Genomic DNA, 21,438 nt, shown 5'->3' with positions numbered 1-21,438 from the left:
CACTCATATAGTTCAGTCTTGATTCTTGTTTGTGTTGATGGTATCATGTTCTTGATTAAGTTCTTATAACAATTTGACTTACTATCATTATGTTTTTTAATTGTTTTCTGGGAAAAGAAGCAGGATTTGTGTGAAATTCTACTTGCTTAGGTATCATGTATGCCATTGCATCCTTTTGGAATATGAACTTTGCACCATAGAATACAGAATAGCAATGAAGACTTTATTTTATTTTATTTATCTATATGTATAAAGTGAGAAGGCCAATTAGTTTTATCTCAAAACACCATAAACAATAAAATATTAAAAAGCATAAAGGCTAAAACAATCAAGAGTTAATTGTCACAAGCGTGGGTAAGATGCTAGTTTCTTATTAGAAGAAAAGTTCTGATAACATTGGGAATTACAACTGGTTACATAATCACATTAAAGAGTGCTTCTTCAATCCAAATTAAATCATCAAAATTTAGATTTTAGAGCATGAAGGGCTAAAAGATGTGCAGCCTCATCCCACGGAAACAATCACGAATTTATCTCTAGCTATAACCAAGGTTAAAGCAGACTTCATTCTCTTGCTCTCATGTTTGTCACTCAACTAGCTTTTCTTTGTCACCTTCATCTTCTTCTTTTAGTTTTTATTATGTTCGAATTTTGATTCGTGATTTCCGTCTCGACGGATTCCAGGGAAGGATCCAATCTTATCCTTATGGTTCACCATGCTTCGCATTTTTGTTAGCTGAAGTGATCTGTACGCCATTATCTTTATGCTCTTCATACTTTGTCTGATAAGATGACTCTTCCGCCTTGACGTAAACTTCATCACCTTCTTTTCCCCATAACAGCAAGTATAGACCAAGGATGACAATGAATGCCCCTACTATGCTGAACAAACCACACACGGAATTTTAGATTAATCCAGGATTGGTAACACAACATGGCGGTGTTACGGTCACATAATGTGGCTCAATAATATGCATCATACAAAGTTATCAGCAAAATCATATTAGATTGGATGATGTAATACGAAAAAGAAATTACCTGCCAGCATAAAGTCTTTCACCGAGGACAAAGTAAGCTAAAACAGCCACCAAAATTGTTGATACAGGATTAAACATGGTCACAAAAACTGGCCCTTTCTCTTCTGTGCACCATAGTTGAATGAAGATTATTAGACCTGAGCACACCACTCCCTGCGATACGCCACCACATTAGAAGAGTTCTACCAATAACTATTTAGCTTTAAGTTTTTATTTGTCATTTTATGTAGGTAGCATTTCGCGCATATTTCTTCCACCTCCCTCGAATCTTGCATCCATCTAAAACAGTGAAAACTAAAAACCAAAATGGTTACAAAATGGGTTGTAGTTTCACCGTCATTTTCAGAAAATCCCGATACTTACAGCATATAATATCGACCAGAGGTCAACGTTGAATCCGATTGTCCAAGCAGCTCGTCTATGTTCTATACACACGGTGAAGACAGCTGATTGTGCTGCCCCTATAAAGCTCATCCATGTAGTCAATGATAGTTGTGCAGGATATCTTCTCAATGTGATTGCCTACAATAATCTTATTCTTTTCAGAAAATTATTTGTATAAATTACATGCCAACATCACCAATGTAAATTATCAGAAATTCTATATTTACTCTCACTTATATGCAGGAATTCTGTAATGTGGGTTAACCACAAATAAAAGTTGCAGTTAACTGGTGAATGTTGTGTCGAGGTGGTTGAGAGGGTTGAGATAGCGATCAATATGTGCACTCGGTCACATATTCATCAGTTAACTACACCTTTTTTGGAGTGACAATAACATCTCACCTTCAGTTAACTTCATTAGTTCATTAGATAACAATTCAATATACATTTGTAAGTGTACTTTTGAGTAAGGGGTGAAACCTGCATGATGTACCATGCCGACCATGTTATGCAACTTGCAACAGTTAGAATTGAACCCTTTAACCAGTTCTCATGGATGGAGGATTTGCCTTCAACATGGATTAGTGCAGGCCACAAATTTTTGATAATAGGCCCCTTGTACAATGTCATGGTCATCACACCCGCTAAGGACATTAGGGTACCCAAAACTTTTGCTAACCCTCTAGGATTTCGAAGGTCAAGAGCCTCCAACCTGAATAAAAACGTAATTTATTAAGGATAAAATGAAAATTAATGCCTGGATTTACGGATAAGTAGGTGTACTAACCTCAGTACAATTGCAATTACAAAGGTTAGGGACGCTATGGTGTTGACCATTGATGCAAGGAAGGTCGGAGAGGTGTATCTTAAGCTTGCAAAGTACATGTTTAATGTCAAGCCCACCCTGAAAACATTGGAAAGAGAGAAGAAAAAAAAAAGAGCTTAGTTAGCGCTTTGATTTGTCCCTTCATCAGAAGCATATATGGGTTCTAATTCTACATGTCCTTACCCCAATAGAGAGAGTAAAAAAAGTTCCAAGAAAAGTGCAAAAGTGAGCTTCGGTCTCTCTGTTCTGCAGGTTAAGAATCAAAGATCAATAGTTAACCGCAGGACATGATTGACAATATGTAGAAATATTTAAGTCACACATGAACATGTTTCAAGAATCAGGAAGTATTTCTTACTAGACCGTCTGACATATTATGTTGTTAGGCTATTAGACTAAAGAATGTTGCCCTATTCAAGTACAAATGCAGCTTTATACACAATATTGATACCTTTCAAGAAAATAAGCAAAAGGGAGCATCACTACGCCGGACACAATATGTCGATAAGTTATGTAGACGTGAGGGTTCATCCCATGATTGAAGGACGCTTCTGTGATAAAATACAGAAATGTATACCCCATCTGGGCTAAAATCATGAGGAGGTGTGGCTTGAACTTCCTGTAAAGTCCCTTAAGGTTACTACTACGTAACTCGTGTGCCATAACCTCCTCCGGTTGTCCGGCCGCCTTTCTTCCTTCTTCTATTTCAGTTCTAGACAAGCTGGAGGAGCACATCATGCATGTATACGTTCATATAGGGCACGATGGAATAGTTAAGTCTTGATTCTTGTTTCATGTTGACAGTATTAGGTTCTTCATTAATCTTCTGGCTTCATTCATAGAATAGATAAGTGGAATAGCAGAAGATATTCGATCCCAATAAGTATATCCAATATTCTTTGATGATTATAATGTTAACTTTCAATTAGAGAAGATTTTTATTTATAGAATTTATCATCAATCTGTGTGTAGTCTCTTCTGCCAAATTAGCAATTTGTCTGCCGATTGATTTCATGGCATCCACTCGGAAAATGACTCCTGCATCATTTATCTTAGCGAACCATTAGAGAATTGCATTAGCAATGAAGATTTTATTATTGATGTGATTGCAATGATCATCATGTATTTCTTTATCAATTAAATTGGTTACCTATATATATTATACATATTTTCTAGGGATGCTACGACCTTCTTGGACCTTTTTGGCTCTCATTTTTATTCTACCATGTTGCGTGACGATAGAATTCGCCTACTTTCTAATCCACCCCTTCAATAAAAATATCAACAAAATCATAAGTCGCTTAACCTTAAATTAACATTGTCAGATATTTGTATAACACAATGGCATGGTTTGTCTTGGATAGATGACTAAACGATTTTGGATTTGGTTGGTATCACGCAAAATTAATCTTAAAATGGTCACTTATAAGATAGATAGTTTGGATTATTACGCAATATTCTTCATTCTGAGAAATGAGAAGAGAATCCTAAAGATAGAACGAGAATGTTAAACTAAGAAGTTGCTATTCTATATATTCCCAATGTCACTCGTCAAGGAAATATGCGACTTCAATGTAGCACTAAGTGCTATGGTATTTTAGTCATTAGATGTGATTTCATAATTATTAGATCTTCTCTTTTCAATTTTAACCATTCATCTTCCGTACCACTGCTACTTCCACGAGCCCCATTTCAACTATTGCGACTGGGCAAGACTCTTGTACACGAGTATAAAGATACATCCTGCTTAAATTCATTTGATATCTATGACTTCATATGACGAGGTTGGTAGGGTATAACATGAGAGGTGAGTTTTTCTTGTTCTTGGTATGAGAAAGCTTAGAAGATGGGGACGTGGAACGGGTCATTGATTTAGTAGAACATGACACATGTTATTGTTTTATTAGATCAAACGATACAATGACCGTAAACTCATTTCATATAAGTTATTTAAACAGACTATTCGTAAAGTAAACCCCACCAGTCCACAATCACCGCATCTTGAAAGAATAGTTTTCTCTTCCGCTGAGCTCAAGTGCTCAACCCAAGCCCCACCAGGCCACCACCACAACTATGTCTGGTATCAAACACAACTTCCCATTCACTATTCCACGGGACAGGACCACACAATGAAAGAGACAACACTTGCTACATTCATCTTTCAGATTTACATACATTATACTTCTTCCAATGTGGGAATCATTTTGTTGAGTAGCTTCTGCCGGTCATGATTAATTATAGCCTCTGAATCTAATTTTGGACAGACAAATGGGTTAAAGTAGTGGCTGATAGGCTGATAGCATACTTTCACCTGCCACTGACAGTGGACCCTATCCAACAACTAACCCAACAATCTCTGCTTCCACTGACTTTTTTTGTAATCATTTTGCTTCTTGATGCAATTTCAAATGATACTTCTCTTGCTGCCACTTATCCCACAACATCTGTCAAAACTTTATTATGTTCCGATATATAATATACAATTAATGAATGAAAACCGAAAGTTCTGCCAAAAATCTAACAACCAAGTAGTCAACAACCACAGTATATCCTCCAATATCAAGAGAACACCAAGGATTTTGCCAAAACCACTAAATACACCTGCAAAAGACATACAAGAGGAATGCTTGGGCGAGTCGTCCATGCATGTATATGACTCCCAGGTTCCTAGCCATTGATGCAGTTGGATCTACACTTGTATCAATGATTGGGAGTCATTCGCACCAAAGGCAACCATCCCTAGCATAATTCATGTTACCAATATCAATGACCCAAATCAAGTGTTTCTTTGCTCAAACACAAGCAAAATTAAAGCAGACTTCTCTAAAAAATATAAGGAAAACTAATGAAAAAGGTTTGAAAACTTTGAGTTTTAATGATAAGAACAAAATAAAGGGTAAAGTGAATAGTACCAGATTTGACCTTTTAGTGTAAAAATGTGATTTTTCGTTAAAGTGAACAGTATCGTGGGCTTTTCGTTAAAACTCCCAAAAATATAATACCATTGTGAACACGGAAAATTCCTGAAACGAAAGAGACAAGAACAACGTGCACAAAATAATATTTGGTGTTTGATGATTTTGGGTTACAATCTCTCTCAAATTTGATCCTCTGATTCGATCTCCGTAAGGTGTTGATTTGTGGATGTTTCGTTGATCCAAGGGCCGTCGAGGCTTGATCTTGGATGAACTGTTGGAAGTTTCTTCAAGGGGCCGTGGGCTTGATCTTTGAAGGTGGATTTGAGCGGATCTTCAAGGAGCCGTTGGGGCTTGATCTTGAGGATGAGTGTTTCTTCAAGGACCGTTAAGGTTTGATCTTGAATAACGGTGATGAACGGATCTTCAAGGGCTTTTGGGCTTGATCTTGAAGAACGGCTGGATGTGTGGATTTGTTGATGTTGTTGATCCAAGGGCCGTCGGGGCTTGATCTTGGATGAACGGATGATGAACGATGGTGCTTTCTTCAAGGGCCGTCGGGGCTTGATCTTGAATTGGTGGAAGTTCTTCAAGGGCCTTTGGGGCTTGATCTTGAATTGGTGGATGGTTTGATCCAAGGGCCGTCGGGGCTTGATCTTGGAAGAACGATGAACGAAGAACGAAGAAGACTTTCTTGATTCTTCGGGATGAACGGATGATGAACAATGAACATTTTCTTCAAGAACCGTCGGGGCTTGATCTTGAATTGGTGGAAGTTCTTCAAGGGCCTTTGGGGCTTGATCTTAGGATGAACAGTTATGTGGATTTAGTGATGTTGTTGATCCAAAGGGCCGTTGGGGCTTGATCTTAGGATGAACAGTTATGTGGATTTGGTGATGTTGTTGATCCAAAAGGGCCGTCGGGGCTTGATCTTAGGATGAACAGTTGTGTGGATTTGTTGAACACTTTCTTCAAGGGCCGTCGAGGCTTGATCTTGAATTGGTGGAAGTTCTTCAAGGGCCGTTGGGGCTTGATCTTGAAGGAGGATTTGACGAAGAACGAAGAGGGCTTTCTTGATCCTTCGGGATTTGCTTGAATTTGGGAGGTTGGATGCTTGAAAGCTTTAGAGTTTCAAAGCTTCAAGGATTTTGGATGTGTGGGGAGTATTCTCTTCCATTTTGGGAGTAGAGAAATGTATTTGTGAATTGGTTCCTTGATTCTTTGATGGAGGAGCCTATTTATAGGCTTTGGGAACGAATCACCACCATCCATTTGTTTTGGTGGATGTTGTAGGTGAATTTTGGTGGATGTTGTAGGTGAAACTTGATGGATGTTTGTAGGTGAAACTTGGTGGATGTTGTAGGTGAACTTAGTGTAAAGTGAATGAAGGTTGTAATTTTAATACAATGGTCAACATTTATTTCACCAAAATTTCAATGTTTACAAATGTAATCTTAATGCAATGGCTAACATTTATGCCACCGAAATTTCAATGTCTACAAATGCCCCCACTTCAAGGCGCGTTGTATACATGTGCTTGTTACATGTAGGAGATGCGTTTTGAAGTCCCTTAATGTAGTTGTCAATCCAAGGGCCATCGAGGCTTGATCTTGAATTGGGCTGGAGATTTCTTTAAGGGTCGTTGAGGCTTGTTCTTGGACTTTGTTTGAAATTTCTTCAAAGGCCGTCGATGCTTGATCTTGAAGGTTGAAATTGGACCACAAGGAGCTTTATGTGGTAGATGATCTTTGGCTTTGGTAGTGGATGAATCGGCACGTATTTGTTTTTGCGCTTTGTTGACTTTCCACAGCTTTGATCTTGAACTGGATTGGAGGATTTTTTGGATTCCTCCAATTGTTGATTTTCCACAGCTTATTCTTGAACTGGATTTGATTCAAATATGGTGGACGCTTGATCTTGAATCGGACTTGTGATTTCCTCAAGGGCCGTCGAGGCTTGATCTTGAATTTGGCCGGAAACTTCTTCAAGGGCCGTTGATGCTTGATTCTTGAAGGTTGACTCGAACACATGGCAAGCAGGCACGAGGTGAAGGTGACGACTTGTTGCTTTGTTCAATCTTTCTAATTCACACCTGAGCAGTTTGGTCAACGGTATGATCTTCAAGATTGATGGGCTCTTCTTCCAGTTGGTGACTTGATCTTTAAGGACTTGATTCAAGGGTGGTGAAACGGCACATGCAGCCCACAACGCCTAACAAGTCGACCCAAGAATTTGAGGGTCAAAACGAGTCCTCCACCCAGAATGATTGCAAACCTGATGATATGAGATACTTTTGATTTTGAAGAAGTAGCGGATGAATCGACACGTGCTTTGTTGTGCTTGTCTCCACATGCTTCAATGTATCATTTTCCCTTGTCTTATCTATTCTTCTAGTAGAATGTAGCATCTTCTCGAGTTCTTCAGCTCAGACTCCTTCTGCTGAGCTGACTGTGCAAGCTGCATTCTTCTCTACTTGTTTCTTCAGGCAGATGTGGCAGCTTCTTGAGTTCCTCAGCTCGGACTCCTTCTACTGAGCTGACTGTGAAGACTGCATTATTCTCTGCTTGTTTCTTCTGCACGTTGTCTCCACATGCTGCAAGGTATCATTTTCACTTGCCTTATCTGTTCTCCAGGCAAATGTGGCATCCGAGTTTGAGTGGAGGTTCCGGCATATTGTTTTCTTTATCCTTGTCTTTATAGGTAAGAACAAGGACAAAGGAAAGGACAGGGAGAACGCATGATATGAGATACTCTTGCTTTCTACCCTGGTGATATGAGATACTTTTGCTTTGGTGTCATTTGTTTGCAGAGGTACCCCAAGGAATAAGAAACACTGAGTGACTCGAGAGGCTTCGTTGGGAAGGCATTCTCGGAGATGAAGAAAGGTTCTCGGAGATGAAGAAAGGTTATGTATGTCTGCCTTGCTATGGAGGGTGAAAGTGGACAGTTATAGGAAATTCTTTAGTACCTGTAGAGGTACTATTCTTTTACTCGTGTCGGTAACCAATGCGTGATTGATCAGTATGGCTTCACGTGCTTTCTTCTTTATCAGAAATCTTCGACAAATTGTCCGTAATTTTCGTCAAGCTGAGTGTGCATGTGACATGTGTTGACGAGGCTGAAAAAAGACTGGCGCCTCTTCGATATCTGGGATCGGCGCTTCGACAAATTGCCCGTGATTTCCGCAAAGCTGAGTTTGCGCGTGACGGGTGCTGACGAGGCCGAAAAAGACTGGCGCCTCTTCGATATCTAGGATTGGCGCTTTAACAAATTGCCCGTGATTTCCGCAAAGCTGAGTTTGCGCGTGACGGGTGCTAATGCGTCTGGAAAAGCAAGATGCTTCTCCGATTTCTGAGCTTGCCTCTTTGATTTTTGAATTAGCCTCTTCGAATTCTGAGCTCGCCTCTTCGATCTTTGAAATCCCGTTGAGTGTTGATCTTTATAGAGGCACGCAGTTCGTTTCAAAGCACACTTGAATTTTCGCTTGTAGAAACTCCCTTCTTGCACTTCTAAGATCTTGATTTGTCCGACCTCTTCTTCCTTCAACAGCTTTGAAAATGTCTGGACCTTCCGACCGTCATTTTGATTTGAATCTTGGTGAAGAGGCAGTCCCGCCTTCTCCAGACAACATATGGCGCCCATCCTTCATATCCCCTACTGATCCTCTTACCGTTGGGGATTCGGTGATGAAGAATGATATGACCGCTACGGTGGTGGCCCGAAACCTTGTCACTCCCAGAGATAACAGACTACTTTCCAAACGGTCTGATGAGTTGGCTGTTAAGGATTCTCTGGCTCTCAGTGTGCAGTGTGCAGGTTCTGTGTCTAATATGGCCCAACGCCTATTTGCTCGAACCCGTCAAGTTGAATCATTGGCAGCTGAAGTGACGAGTCTCAAACAGGAGATTAAAGGGCTCAAGCAGGAGAATAAACAATTGCATAAGCTCGCACATAGCTATGCGACAAACATGAAGAGGAAGATTAACCAGATGCAGGAATCTGATGGTCAGATTTTACTTGATCATCAGAGGTTTGTGGGTTTGTTCCAGCAGCATTTGCCTTCGTCTTCTGGGGCTGTACCGCGTAATGAAGCTCCAAATGATCAACCTTTGGCTCATCTTCTTCCTGGAGTTCCGCCGAGTGGTGTGGCTTCAAACAGTCAACCTCCGGCGCCTCTCATTTCTGGAGCTCTGCCGAGTGGTGAGGCGGCACCTGATCGTCCTTGAAGATCCCCTCTTGTAAATTTGATTTGATTTTTTTTTTTTAAGTATGTAGAATGGAAATTTATGTAAAATTTCCAGAAAAAATAAATAAAAACGGACTTTATTTCTCTCAATGCATTTGTTTTTGTTTTTTTTTTGTTTTTTTTTGTAAATACATAATAACATATGTATTTATTTATTTATTCTTTTGTAATAAAATTGACTTTCTTTAATAAAACTTTTATATTTTTTTTATTTTTTATTTTGATATGACTGAACTCGAAATTGAATGTTCGAGCCGCCTACGTACCCTTCCAAAGAGGAGATCAAGCCATAATGTAGTTCAAATGAGTGATGAATTTAACAGTAATTTTGATGATGATTTTGCCATACACAGTTTATGCTCTTGCGGGCCAGGAGCTTTGGTGCCGTTCGCAGTTTCAGCTCGTACAAGCAAGGAGCGTTGGTGCCGTTTGCAGTTTCAGCTCGTGCAGGCAATGAGTGTTAGTGTTGCCTTTTATGCTCGTGCAGACCAGGAGTGTTGGTGTCACCTTTTATGCTCGTGCGGGTCAAGAGCGTTGATGTTGCCTTTTATGCTCGTGCGGGTCAGGAGCGTTGATGTTGCCTTTTATGCTCGTGCGGGTCAGGAGCGTTGATGTTGCCTTTTATGCTCGTGCAGACCAGGAGCTTTGTGCCATGCAGTTTAGACTCGTGCGGGCAAGGAGCTTTGGTTCGTGCAGTTTAGGTTCGTGCGAACAAGGAGCATTGGTTCGTGCAGTTTAGGCTCGTGCGAACAAGGAGCATTGGTGTTGCCTTTTATGCTCGTGTAGACCAGGAGCTTTGTGCCATGCAGTTTAGACTCGTGCGGGCGAGGAGAATTTGTGAATTTTGTCAAGTAATTTTGGAAAGGCGTTCCTCACAATCTTCATAGCAAGGAGCCTTGACCGAGTGATTGAAGAAGTCTTTGGGCAAGAAGTCGCGCATCGTGATGGCAACAGACGATCTTTGTGTCACAATTTCATCATCCTCAACACTTTCGTGTAGCTTTGGAGGTTGACGAGAGCTGCTTTGCCCCCTTTCCAATTGGTGAACTTGTGGATGAGACGTATGCTTCTTGCGCAGTTTCTTTGGAGTAACATGCGTCCATCCTTCAACTTCACTTGACTTAACTAACGTGGTTTTGGAGCATGCCCCCAGCGGTTGAAGTGAAAATTTTGAATTGAAAGAGCCGAAAGTGATGGTGGTATAGTTTGACTTCACCATATCGTCAAGATCTAGCTCGATGATTCCTTTCTGGGCCAGCTTCATGATGAGATCTTTCAGCACGAAGCACTTTTCTGTCGGATGACTGATGAAGCGGTGGAATTTACAGTACCTAAGACTGTCGGTGCGATTCATCTCTTCTGGCCGTCTGCACTCAAGCAAGCCGATCACCTTCTTTTCCAGTAAGTCTTCTAACATGGCAACCACATCAGAGTCGGGGAATGGATAAGTTTTCTCTTCAAGCTATTTCAAAGTGCCTCTACGCATCTCTTGATCACGAAAAGCTTCGGTTTGAATCGCCTTGCCTCGTGTAGGGATTTTGACGGGAGCTGTGTTGATCGTCATTGCTTCCTTAGTGGGTTTCCACGCAGTCTTCTCCAACTTTGGCCCAAGAACTTTGTCGTTCTTGTAGTCGGCGATCAGTTCTTTCTTCCCATGATGAGCGATGCTCAACTCCATGTCATGGGCCCGAGTGGCCAGCTCTTCGAAGGTCCATGGTTTAATGCCTTGAAGGATGTATTGCAAACCCCATTGCATACCTTGGACGCACATCTCGATTGAAGAGGTCTCCGAGAGCCTGTCTTTGCAGTCGAGGCTTAGAGTGTGCCATCTATTGATGTAGTCAATGACCGGCTCATCTTTCCATTGCTTTGTGCTCATTAGCTCTAGCATGCTCACAGTGCGGCGGGTGCTGTAGAAGCGGTTGAGGAATTCCCGCTCCAATTGCTCCCAGCTGTTGATGGACTCAGGCTCTAGGTCCGTGTACCACTCAAAGGCATTTCCTTTTAGCGAGCGCACAAACTGCTTGGCAAGGTAGTCCCCTTCGGTCCCTGCGTTGTTGCAAGTTTCAACAAAGTGGGCAACGTGCTGTTTCGAGTTTCCCTTTCCATCAAATTGCATGAACTTTGGCGGTTGATAACCCCTCGGCATCCTTAAGGCATCGATCTTCTTTGAATACGGCTTCGAGTACAACCCGGAGGTATTTGAGCTCCCTTCGTACTGTGCCTTGATGGTGTTGGTGATCATCTCTTGCAGCTGCTGGATAGAAAGAGATCCCATGAGTACCGTTGCTTGGTCTGGCTCCGGCTTCACATCGATTCTCTCCACCGTAGGCTCATCTTCTGGGTTAGGGTTCTCGTCGTCCTGTGGCTCCAGTCGACTGATGAGTGCAGCGATTTGCAAGTCTTTTTCTTCCACAGTTCGGGTTAGCCTTACGATTGCTTCATTCATTTGAGCCAGTTGTTCTTCGATAGAGGTAACGCCGATGGTCATGACTTGTGCAACCAATAGACATGACTTTCCTTTAGACATCCAAGATGCTGACGAAGAACGTCGTTGGTTGTTTTGGGATGTCATCTTGTGTGCCTCAGCAGCATGCTTCGGTGCCCCCAGCGAGGTCAGGTTGATGACAGACTCACACCTTTGATGCTCCCTTTGCTTTTTTAGCGGCACCAACTTTGAAGTGGCATGTTGAGGAGCGGTTGTGGCGCCAATGGATTGTCCATTTGCGGCAGAAGTGCTTAGGATCCTTCCCTCAGTGATTGCGAGAACGGCTTGTCCCTTGCTTGATGCCATTGACTTTGAGGTGTGTTTGGATTCCTTGAACGGAGAAAGAGATGACAGGTAGAGATTATCCCACCGGGCGTGCCAATTTGTGAACACGGAAAATTCCTGAAACGAAAGAGACAAGAACAACGTGCACAAAATAATATTTGGTGTTTGATGATTTTGGGTTACAATCTCTCTCAAATTTGATCCTCTGATTCGATCTCCGTAAGGTGTTGATTTGTGGATGTTTCGTTGATCCAAGGGCCGTCGAGGCTTGATCTTGGATGAACTGTTGGAAGTTTCTTCAAGGGGCCGTGGGCTTGATCTTTGAAGGTGGATTTGAGCGGATCTTCAAGGAGCCGTTGGGGCTTGATCTTGAGGATGAGTGTTTCTTCAAGGGCCGTTAAGGTTTGATCTTGAATAACGGTGATGAACGGATCTTCAAGGGCTTTTGGGCTTGATCTTGAAAAACGGTTGGATGTGTGGATTTGTTGATGTTGTTGATCCAAGGGCCGTCGGGGCTTGATATTGGATGAACGGATGATGAACGATGGTGCTTTCTTCAAGGGCCGTCAGGGTTTGATCTTGAATTGGTGGAAGTTCTTCAAGGGCCTTTGGGGCTTGATCTTGAATTGGTGGATGGTTTGATCCAAGGGCCGTCGGGGCTTGATCTTGGAAGAACGATGAACGAAGAACGAAGAAGGCTTTCTTGATTCTTCGGGATGAACGGATGATGAACAATGAACATTTTCTTCAAGGGCCGTCGGGGCTTGATCTTGAATTGGTGGAAGTTCTTCAAGGGCCTTTGGGGCTTGATCTTGAAGGTGGATGATTGTTGATCCAAAGGGCCGTTGGGGCTTGATCTTAGGATGAATAGTTATGTGGATTTAGTGATGTTGTTGATCCAAAGGGTCGTTGGGGCTTGATCTTAGGATGAACAGTTATGTGGATTTGGTGATGTTGTTGATCCAAAAGGGCAGTCGGGGCTTGATCTTAGGATGAATAGTTGTGTGGATTTGTTGAACACTTTCTTCAAGGGCCGTCGAGGCTTGATCTTGAATTGGTGGAAGTTCTTCAAGAGCCGTTGGGGCTTGATCTTGAAGGAGGATTTGACGAAGAACGAAGAGGGCTTTCTTGATCCTTCGGGATTTGCTTGAATTTGGGAGGTTGGATGCTTGAAAGCTTTAGAGTTTCAAAGCTTCAAGGATTTTGGATGTGTGGGGAGTATTCTCTTCCATTTTGGGAGTAGAGAAATGTATTTGTGAATTGGTTCCTTGATTCTTTGATGGAGGAGCCTATTTATAGGCTTTGGGAACGAATCACCACCATCCATTTGTTTTGGTGGATGTTGTAGGTGAATTTTGGTGGATGTTGTAGGTGAAACTTGGTGGATGTTTGTAGGTGAAACTTGGTGGATGTTGTAGGTGAACTTAGTGTATGATGTAGGTGAAGTGAATGAAGGTTGTAATTTTAATACAATGGTCAACATTTATTTCACCAAAATTTCAATGTTTACAAATGTAATCTTAATGCAATGGCTAACATTTATGCCACCGAAATTTCAATGTCTACAACCATAAATGGACATAATTTCCAGTGAGCTAAGAGTTCATGTGGATTTGGTTTCGGCATAAAATAATTAGCATACATCCAGTGGGATTCGGACAGAGGAGGAGCATCAAGTAGACAGATGAGCATGAGGAGTGAGGCGAGGACCACTCAAAGTAGAATGGTAGATGGCACTGCGTTATGCTTACTATGCAACTTGCTGTTTTGAAAGAAAAGAAAAGAACCCATCCAATAATGTTCCCTGAAGCATGTACAAAAACTGCACAAGACTAGCATCTGTTTTTTTTTTTTTTTTCTTGTATTAAGAGCAAATTAATATGTACCAGCAAGATGCCTCACCAATAATACAGAAAAAAGTTATTTTTTTTTGTATATAATTTATGAATGCAAAATCCATCCTAGCCTCTCTCTCTCTCTCTCTCTCTCTCTCCTTGTTGATAAATCAGACACATGTGCATAAACCTTTTTTGTGATTTTTACATGTTAAATTAATATGTGTCAGTTTGTAGTTGCAGTTAAATGTAAGGAGCGAAGCAGTATTCACTATCCAATTCGGATCATCATCAATTTTTACAACTTCAACAGAAAAAGTAGTAATTCCCTTTGCTTATAATTCAACTCTATACAAGTACATGTAACAATTCTACAGTTCCAGTTGTTACAACTCTTTTCCAACTGATCTATCTCCACAGAATAAAGGTAATTTTCGAGTATTCTACCGCTATGCACTATCAAGTTTGTTTCCTTTTCTATCGACACTGAAATTTCTTGTTTTGGTTGTAAAGGAAAAATGAAATATGTATGACAAGAAGAAATACAATGAGATCAAACAAGTCCTAAGGCCTATACAAACACAAGAGATCTAACAGGCTGCCAATAGCCAGAGCATAATCAGAGAAGAAATTGCGATTGTTACCCAGCTCAGGTACGCCAAACCAACTGCCATCTGGTATTTTTGGCATTCCCTTCCGTAATTGCAGTCATTCAGATCACTAAAGTACAACACGGTTACGCCCGCTGAGGCCGAAGCTGCTGCAAGAGACAATGTTGCTGTAACCTGTTGAAACATTAAACGAGTAAGCTGTTAAACGGCAAGCGCTATAAAGTAGGAACACAGATTTCATGTAAGAGTAAAACGAAGTCAGAGATTTATAGAGACTGACCCAGTCTCCAACAACAAAGAGGCTAACCAATACAGGGTTGTGCAGGACCTTCTTTTTCACCAAGGAATATGCATCAAGCAATGCAAGTACCAAACTCCAGATCAGTTGCAGACCCATTGAAGCAATCAGGTAGCTGCAAAATCAGCATTCTCTTAAACCAATATCGGACATCTTTCGGTACAAGAAATGGCTTGTGATGCGTCATAAATGGATGAAATTGGCATTCCAGTAAAGTAGTAGTGAATCAATTATATGGCATTAGAAACTCATCGGTGCTTAAATCTATCAACCAAAAGAAGCTGAAATCTGAAACCTATATAGTTGAGTTATGCAAAATCGAGGTGATAGCAACCAATTCAACAAGGCCAATGAAGATCACTGCCCAGCACATTTGCTAGTTCCAAATTCTAATATTGCTAATTGAATTATCAAGTCATATTTTATCAAATCTAATCAAAATTTCAGCAGAGTTTCAACTTCCTGCAGAGGAACTTCCCAATTCCTTCTGCTTACATTTAAATGTTTACATATCCCGAAAGTGTGTCAATCCTGTTCAGTTAAAGACTACAGTATAGCCAGAATCATCTGAAATAAAATCTAATAAGAAATCAGTGAGTCAGGAAAGCAAAATACCAGAAAGCAGTGAAATTGAAGAAGCTGGCAGTGGTGGCCATGGAAGCAATGGACCCGGCAGCAAAGACGCATTGGGAAATCCTGAGAAGAAGGCCAGTCAAAGTCCCAGGAGTCCCAGGAAAATCCCTCATTTGATTATTCCTCTCAAAACCCAGAAAAAGTATCAGATTCTTACTGGGTCAGAGAAAAAACCCCATCTTTCCTTTCATAAAAAACTCATCACCCAAAAAACAATAAGAAGAAAGCTCACCAACCCACTATTCCTTTTCTTTCAGGAACCCAAATCTCTGCTACCCAGAAAATAATTGGAGGTAAATTCCAACTGGGTAAGTTTGATTGTTGTGGAAAGTGAAGAACTTGGACTGCAATTTACAACAGAGAAAAGGGAAAGAGAGAGATGAAGTGAATGAATCAAGAAAAAGAGCTGAACAAAAATGGGATTCCCAACTTCTCCCCCAACCAACATGCTTGCGGTCAAATAGCGTGGGCAAATCTGGCCTGCTCCACCATAACATGAAAATTGATTGTTTCCTCCGTTTCCTCCGGACGCGCCAAGTGGCGCGTAACTTCAACCACGTATGATGTCACCAGACCATGCCACCTGGCCTACTAAATCAAAATTTAAACTCATTTAACAATAAACAGTGCATTAGTGATGCTCACCAAGGGAGCAAATGTATTTTTCTAATCTAGACAGACTTAGGGCTGGTTTGGTATTGTTGTGCTTTTAAAAAAAATTGTTTCTGCTCTGCTGTGAGAATAAACAGCTGTGAAATAAAGCAGCAAAGTGTTTGGTAAATTTTTTTTGTAAAAATGCTTTTGAAAAAAAAAAAAACAGTATTACAGTGTTTGGTAAACTTTTATGTAAAACAAATGTGAAAAAAAACCGGTTTTTCAAAACTGGGTTTTGCAGCTTCTTCTTTTTGGTTTTTTTTTCACCAAAAACTGTGAAAAAAAAAAACTGAAGCTGAATGTATACCAAACACAAAAAAGCTCCCAGGTTTTTTTTATTCCAATTTTTTTCAAAATCACCTTAGTACCAAACCAGGGCTTACATTACACATACACTTTAGTAACTTATCGCATGTGTGTGGGTCTATCTACACGGTGTACATGTTTTATGCAAGATCTAATTGTTGTAAGTATTTATTAGATTTCTATATACAAGATCAAACTGTAAATTTTTTTAGATTACTAATGGCACGTACCAAGAAAGAAAAATCGTATGTCAAAAACTATGAGTTTTACTTCCATGAGTGATGGTGTATAAAACCGAAATAAAACTGAAAATTAAATGATAGTACTTTAATATGATGTAAATTGTTCTCTAAACTATGAGAATTCAGTAAGGGTGAGCATCAATTCCCCTGAACCAGACCAAGAAAAAAGTCAAACGGTCCAAAATCCAACCGGATGATCATTGTTCGGTACCTAATTTTTTTTTTTTAGTTTTTTGTTTTTTAATACAACGTGCTAGATGAAGATGTTGAAGTCGAGGTTTGATGAAGTTTTGTAGTTATTAATCTTTGGATGGTAGCTATATTAGTCATTCAACTTTAGATTTTGATGACATTTCAAACTTTAAAATTCTCCACGATTGGTTACCAAAGCTGAAAAATTGCAAACGAAAAATATTGAGCTAACAAAGTTAAGAAATTATATAGATTGTTACGCTAGTGGTGTCAGTCCTAACTCTTAATACAGTTTTAATTCAAAGATCAATAACTAAAAAGCTCCATCAAACTTCAAGTTCAAATGTTCAGCATTCTAAACCCTATTTATTTCAATTTTAGTTTTTATTTTTTCTAGCTTTGAGTTACAGATAAAGAAGCACCAAGGAAAAACTAAAAACCTTTTAAATTATTTTCACCTGAGATTTTATTTATTTTTCTTTCCTTTTTATTTATTTCCCAATTCCCCACTATTCTTCGTCTCTCCTTTCCTTATAATAAAAATACAAAATAAAAACGAAATAGTTATCAAATTTTCTCTAACCTTAATGATTATTATGACTTTGGCTATAATATACATAACAAGGAATCGCTGTGTTTGTACGTGGAAATCCACAATGTTGTAATCGTTACCTTTATTCAGCTATAACAATACAATGTCCGAAGTTTCACCCTTCGGACCGTTGGACTTGTCCGGTGCAACAGAACTAATCTGTCCTGGGTACCGTTTGGTATGCAGACGAGACGAAACGGAGGTTCCGTGTTATGTTTGGTACGCGCAGGACGGAATAGGACGGTTGTTCCGTTATGTGTTTGGTACACATTGGACGGAACGAAACCAAAAGATTGAATGACTAATTTACCCATGTTTTGTCGGTTGTTTGGTACAATGTTTATGCGTGGGACTGGACGGGACATTTTTTTTTTTTTTGAACTTGTTCATATTTGAACACATAACAATACCATGATTAGCTTTTGGAGATTGCAGAAGAAGCAAAACGAAAAACGATGACAGAGAATTTAGAGAGAGAAAGTGAATGACTAAAGATTGTATTCCTTGAACAATGAATGAATTACAGAGATAGAGATGGGTGTTTGTTATTTATACAAGTATTCTTTGCTTCACTCATAAGCTACTAACCAACTAACTTATATCCCTACAATCCCAACAGACCTAATGTGCTGCAACAACATGCATGGAGACCTATAAAACGAAAAGCAAAGAGAATTGGTGAGTAATAATAAAACAGAAAAACTACACAAATCACAATCAGAAAAGTTTGCTTCCAGTTCCCTTTCAAACCAGTTCTCCAAAGCTCTTTCATATTGCCTAAAGAACAATGGTAATGTGGTCTGTTGTTTCACATAGCCTTCAAAAAAGGAGCCATCGTACTCTTGATTGGGAGATAGCAGCAAAAAAGGAATCTCGGAAATATACAGGTACCCATTGAGCGCGAGCATTGTATAATGATAGAAGCCAATCATTTCTTCACCATTCCACGATATCACCATTCCTTCGACATCAATCACTTCAACATCCATACTAAACCCATTGTGTAATGCTAAAGAATACAATTCCTATCTTTCGAGCTAATAAAATAGCAGTGCACCATGCATTATCTAATGATACAGCAGCTCTTAAGTTGTTGAGTTGTTAACACAACAGGAATTCCAGTACCATGTCAGCCTAATAGTCATTCTCATAAAGAGTCAGATACTTGAAGCTGTTTGGATCAAAACTTAAACTTTGGGCTCGAGGGAAGTTGGCCCAAAGAACAGCCTAAAAGGGAGAGGAACCCGAAGGCCTAGTCAAAATCCAGCCGAAGTCCAGAAGACAGGAGAAGCCCGTTTCTGACTAGGTGCAGGCCATGCAGACCACTTGCTCACCTACCCAAAGGCCAAGTGGTATAGACCAGCCAGCTAATCAGCCCAAAAAGTACTTTTAAATGGCAGTACAAGTAAAATAGCTGATGAGTCACTACCCTTCAAACTGCATTCGAGCAAGGTTGCTGCTACAGGAGGCCAAGCCAAGGTGTCTATAAAAGGAGGAAGAGAGGTCAGAATCAGAGACACTCAAACAAACAAACAAAAGCACAAACTCTGCTCAAAAGCCATATTTGCCTTCAAAACAAAGCTGTAGTCAGCCCAAGCCTTCATCCTTTTCGGGATAAACCCTTTGTAATAGCTCTGCTACCCTGCTCAACGCCTGCTGTAGTATCGATTTTCTTTCTGCAAACTCATTTCTCAACCCCTTTTCCAAGCCTTCAAACCTTCTGTTAACCCACAAAGATAGGAAGCTGCAAGACGATCAGCCTTGCCCGACAAGGTTAAACCTTGCCCGACCTCCTTTGTTTTTGTCTTTTCATTCATTAGCCTAGCAATATGTTGTATACTTCAAATTATATCCAAGTGATTTCTAGTGATATGGCTTTTAAAAGACTCTCTCAGCGCTTGAATCCGATTTGAATATGTCTTCACAATTCAAGCCAGATCTAAGTTCTAAGCCTTCGGGCATATAAGATTTGATCACCCTAAAAGTCCTTGGCCTCAAGGCATAAAAAAGAACCTGATGTGGACTTAACCCATCCACTACAAGCTTTGATAACAAGAAGTCCGAAGTTACCTGGGGCGCAAGTAATCGACCTACCACTTGGTTTTATTTCTGTTATATTATGATGACCATATAACGTTCGAGTACGGGATGAATTCTGATAGGAAGCCTCAAGGCCTACACCTAAGGCCTCACAAAGGCACCTATTTGAATTCATCCTATTTCTCGGGAAAGAACATTGAGTATAGAAGGGGTTCTGATGGGAAGCCTCAATGCCTATTCAAGGCCCCACAAAGGCACCTATTTGGATCCATTCTGCTCTTTGAGCTCAGGTAATCAGAAGTATAATGGTTATAAGAACCATATAACTCACAAAAGGAACCTTATGTGTTTGAGTACTAAGTTAGTTACTTACGGGAAGCCTCAAGGCCTACACCTAAGGCCTTACAAAGGCACCTGTCAATAACTAACATAGTCTCTCGAACACATATAATTAAAACTCAAATATCCGTTCTACATCTACCATGCTGAAGATGGTAGTGGCACGCCTGAGCAAATCAAAGTTAATCTTGATCGTGAGCCTCAAGGCCTACACCTAAGGCCTCACAAAGGCACATTTCAAAGTTAATTCTGTCCTTCTCTTTCAGCCTTGCCCGACAAGCCTTGCCCGACAAAGCCCGCCAGCAAAGCAGAAGCCTGACAGAAAAGCATCAACCGGCGCCAACCTCTCGGGGAGCTGTGTGCTCGTCGGCCAGGAAGTATTCCCCACGGAAATTCCCTCCACGAACAGAAGCATCTAAGCCCTCAAAAGTCACATACAACTTTCACTATATTCTCAATGAATGCAACAAATTTCTCAAACACAAACAAAAACAATAAGATATTACCTGCAATTGTATATTGTAGCCATCAATGGTTCAATAACTAGTTAAGGAAAATAAATGTATAGTCTACGAGTTCAAGTTGAAGCATATAAGCTCACCAAACATGCAACTTCCATAAGATTTCTCAATTCATTCAAGCAATTTTTCAAACACAAAGCAAACAGCCAGATGGGGAGGCTTAGGATTGTACCTGCAGCGGACCCATTAAACGGGTGAGACGAAGTGGGCATAAGCATTGGCTTCAGAGCCACAACCGAAGGTGTAGAGACTGCGGGGCTTCCGCCGGCATTGTAAGTGTTCATCATGCTTAGCAAACTCTTCGGCCCCTGTAAAAAACAGAAAAACCCAAATCCCAAATCAGACAAATAAGAAATCTTTCAGACCGATTTCGAACAAATCGTCAGGAAAAACCAAGTGGGTACCTCTCGAATCGGCGATTTGGCAATGAGGGACGAAGCTTCGGTTCTGAAAAGAGAGTGGGTTACCAAGTAGTTGTTGTCGCAGAGGTATTGGTCGACGATGAAGGCGATTTAGACGGGGGTGACCATTCCCTTCCCCAAATTCTCAAATTTCTTGCCTTTGGATGGCTTCCCCATTTTCTAAATATTGAGAGATGTCAACTAGGGCTCGGATGGAAGGGAGGAGGAAGAAGAAGGAGACGGAGCGGTTAAGATCTGAGCAAATAGACAATGGGAGTGGGGCATTTTTGTCTTAAAATGTTATAATTTTGTGTTCCACTATAACTGGATGAAATTTCGCATTGCAGTTGAATTTCTTTGAATCAATTTTATAAAATAACAAAAATCATCAGTGCTTCAATGTATCCACCGAAAGATGCTGAAATTTGAAGCCTACATAATCATTTATCAGGTTACTCAAAATCGAGCTGATAGAAGAGCAACGATTATCTAACCGTCGAATATAATTTATGTGAATAAAATAGAAGACCAATATCGAACCATCAAGATGGTAATTATATTAAATACATGTACGTATCGTCTGGTCATATTTA

General features: G+C 40.4%; 3 protein-coding genes across 6 annotated transcripts in view; all 3 read right to left on the bottom strand.

The window, feature by feature from the left end:
- LOC126596251 (uncharacterized) overlaps positions 1 to 13,462 on the bottom strand; it is a 64,717-nt gene extending 51,255 nt beyond the window's left edge. The window contains exons 1-2 of one of the 2 annotated variants that reach the window (XM_050262772.1): positions 12,922 to 13,462; positions 10,799 to 12,787 (exon numbers count right to left, since the gene is read on the bottom strand). In XM_050262772.1, coding sequence (XP_050118729.1) covers positions 10,871 to 12,202 — 1,332 coding nt within the window. In that variant the 5' untranslated portion in view covers positions 12,203 to 12,787; positions 12,922 to 13,462 and the 3' untranslated portion in view covers positions 10,799 to 10,870. Of the gene's footprint in view, positions 1 to 10,798 lie in introns of both variants that reach the window. The other variant, XM_050262770.1, reaches the window with a different exon arrangement.
- Positions 352 to 3,089, bottom strand: LOC126596252 (WAT1-related protein At4g08300-like). Its single transcript, XM_050262773.1, has 7 exons — positions 2,699 to 3,089; positions 2,431 to 2,493; positions 2,209 to 2,325; positions 1,902 to 2,133; positions 1,401 to 1,559; positions 1,039 to 1,190; positions 352 to 882 (listed from the first exon to the last, which is right to left on the bottom strand). The coding sequence occupies exons 1-7, from the start codon at positions 2,983 to 2,985 to the stop codon at positions 705 to 707; spliced, it is 1,188 nt and encodes a 395-aa protein (XP_050118730.1). The 5' UTR covers positions 2,986 to 3,089; the 3' UTR covers positions 352 to 704.
- LOC126596258 (CASP-like protein 5B3) lies at positions 4,169 to 16,116 on the bottom strand. Of its 3 annotated transcripts, none has more exons than XM_050262779.1 (4): positions 15,541 to 16,116; positions 14,908 to 15,040; positions 14,661 to 14,801; positions 4,169 to 4,691 (listed from the first exon to the last, which is right to left on the bottom strand). In XM_050262779.1, the coding sequence occupies exons 1-4, from the start codon at positions 15,669 to 15,671 to the stop codon at positions 4,629 to 4,631; spliced, it is 468 nt and encodes a 155-aa protein (XP_050118736.1). In that variant the 5' UTR covers positions 15,672 to 16,116; the 3' UTR covers positions 4,169 to 4,628. The 3 variants fall into 3 exon arrangements, with proteins under 3 accessions (XP_050118736.1, XP_050118738.1, XP_050118737.1); XM_050262781.1 differs by lacking the exon at positions 4,169 to 4,691 and adding an exon at positions 4,698 to 4,986 and having other exon boundaries at positions 15,541 to 16,108; XM_050262780.1 differs by lacking the exon at positions 4,169 to 4,691 and having other exon boundaries at positions 14,336 to 14,801; positions 15,541 to 16,087.
- Positions 16,117 to 21,438: the final 5,322 nt, after the last annotated feature.

The sequence above is a fragment of the Malus sylvestris genome, chromosome 13 (assembly GCF_916048215.2).
Source record: "Malus sylvestris chromosome 13, drMalSylv7.2, whole genome shotgun sequence".
NCBI lineage: Eukaryota > Viridiplantae > Streptophyta > Magnoliopsida > Rosales > Rosaceae > Malus > Malus sylvestris.
This window is presented reverse-complemented; position numbering and strand designations above follow the sequence as displayed.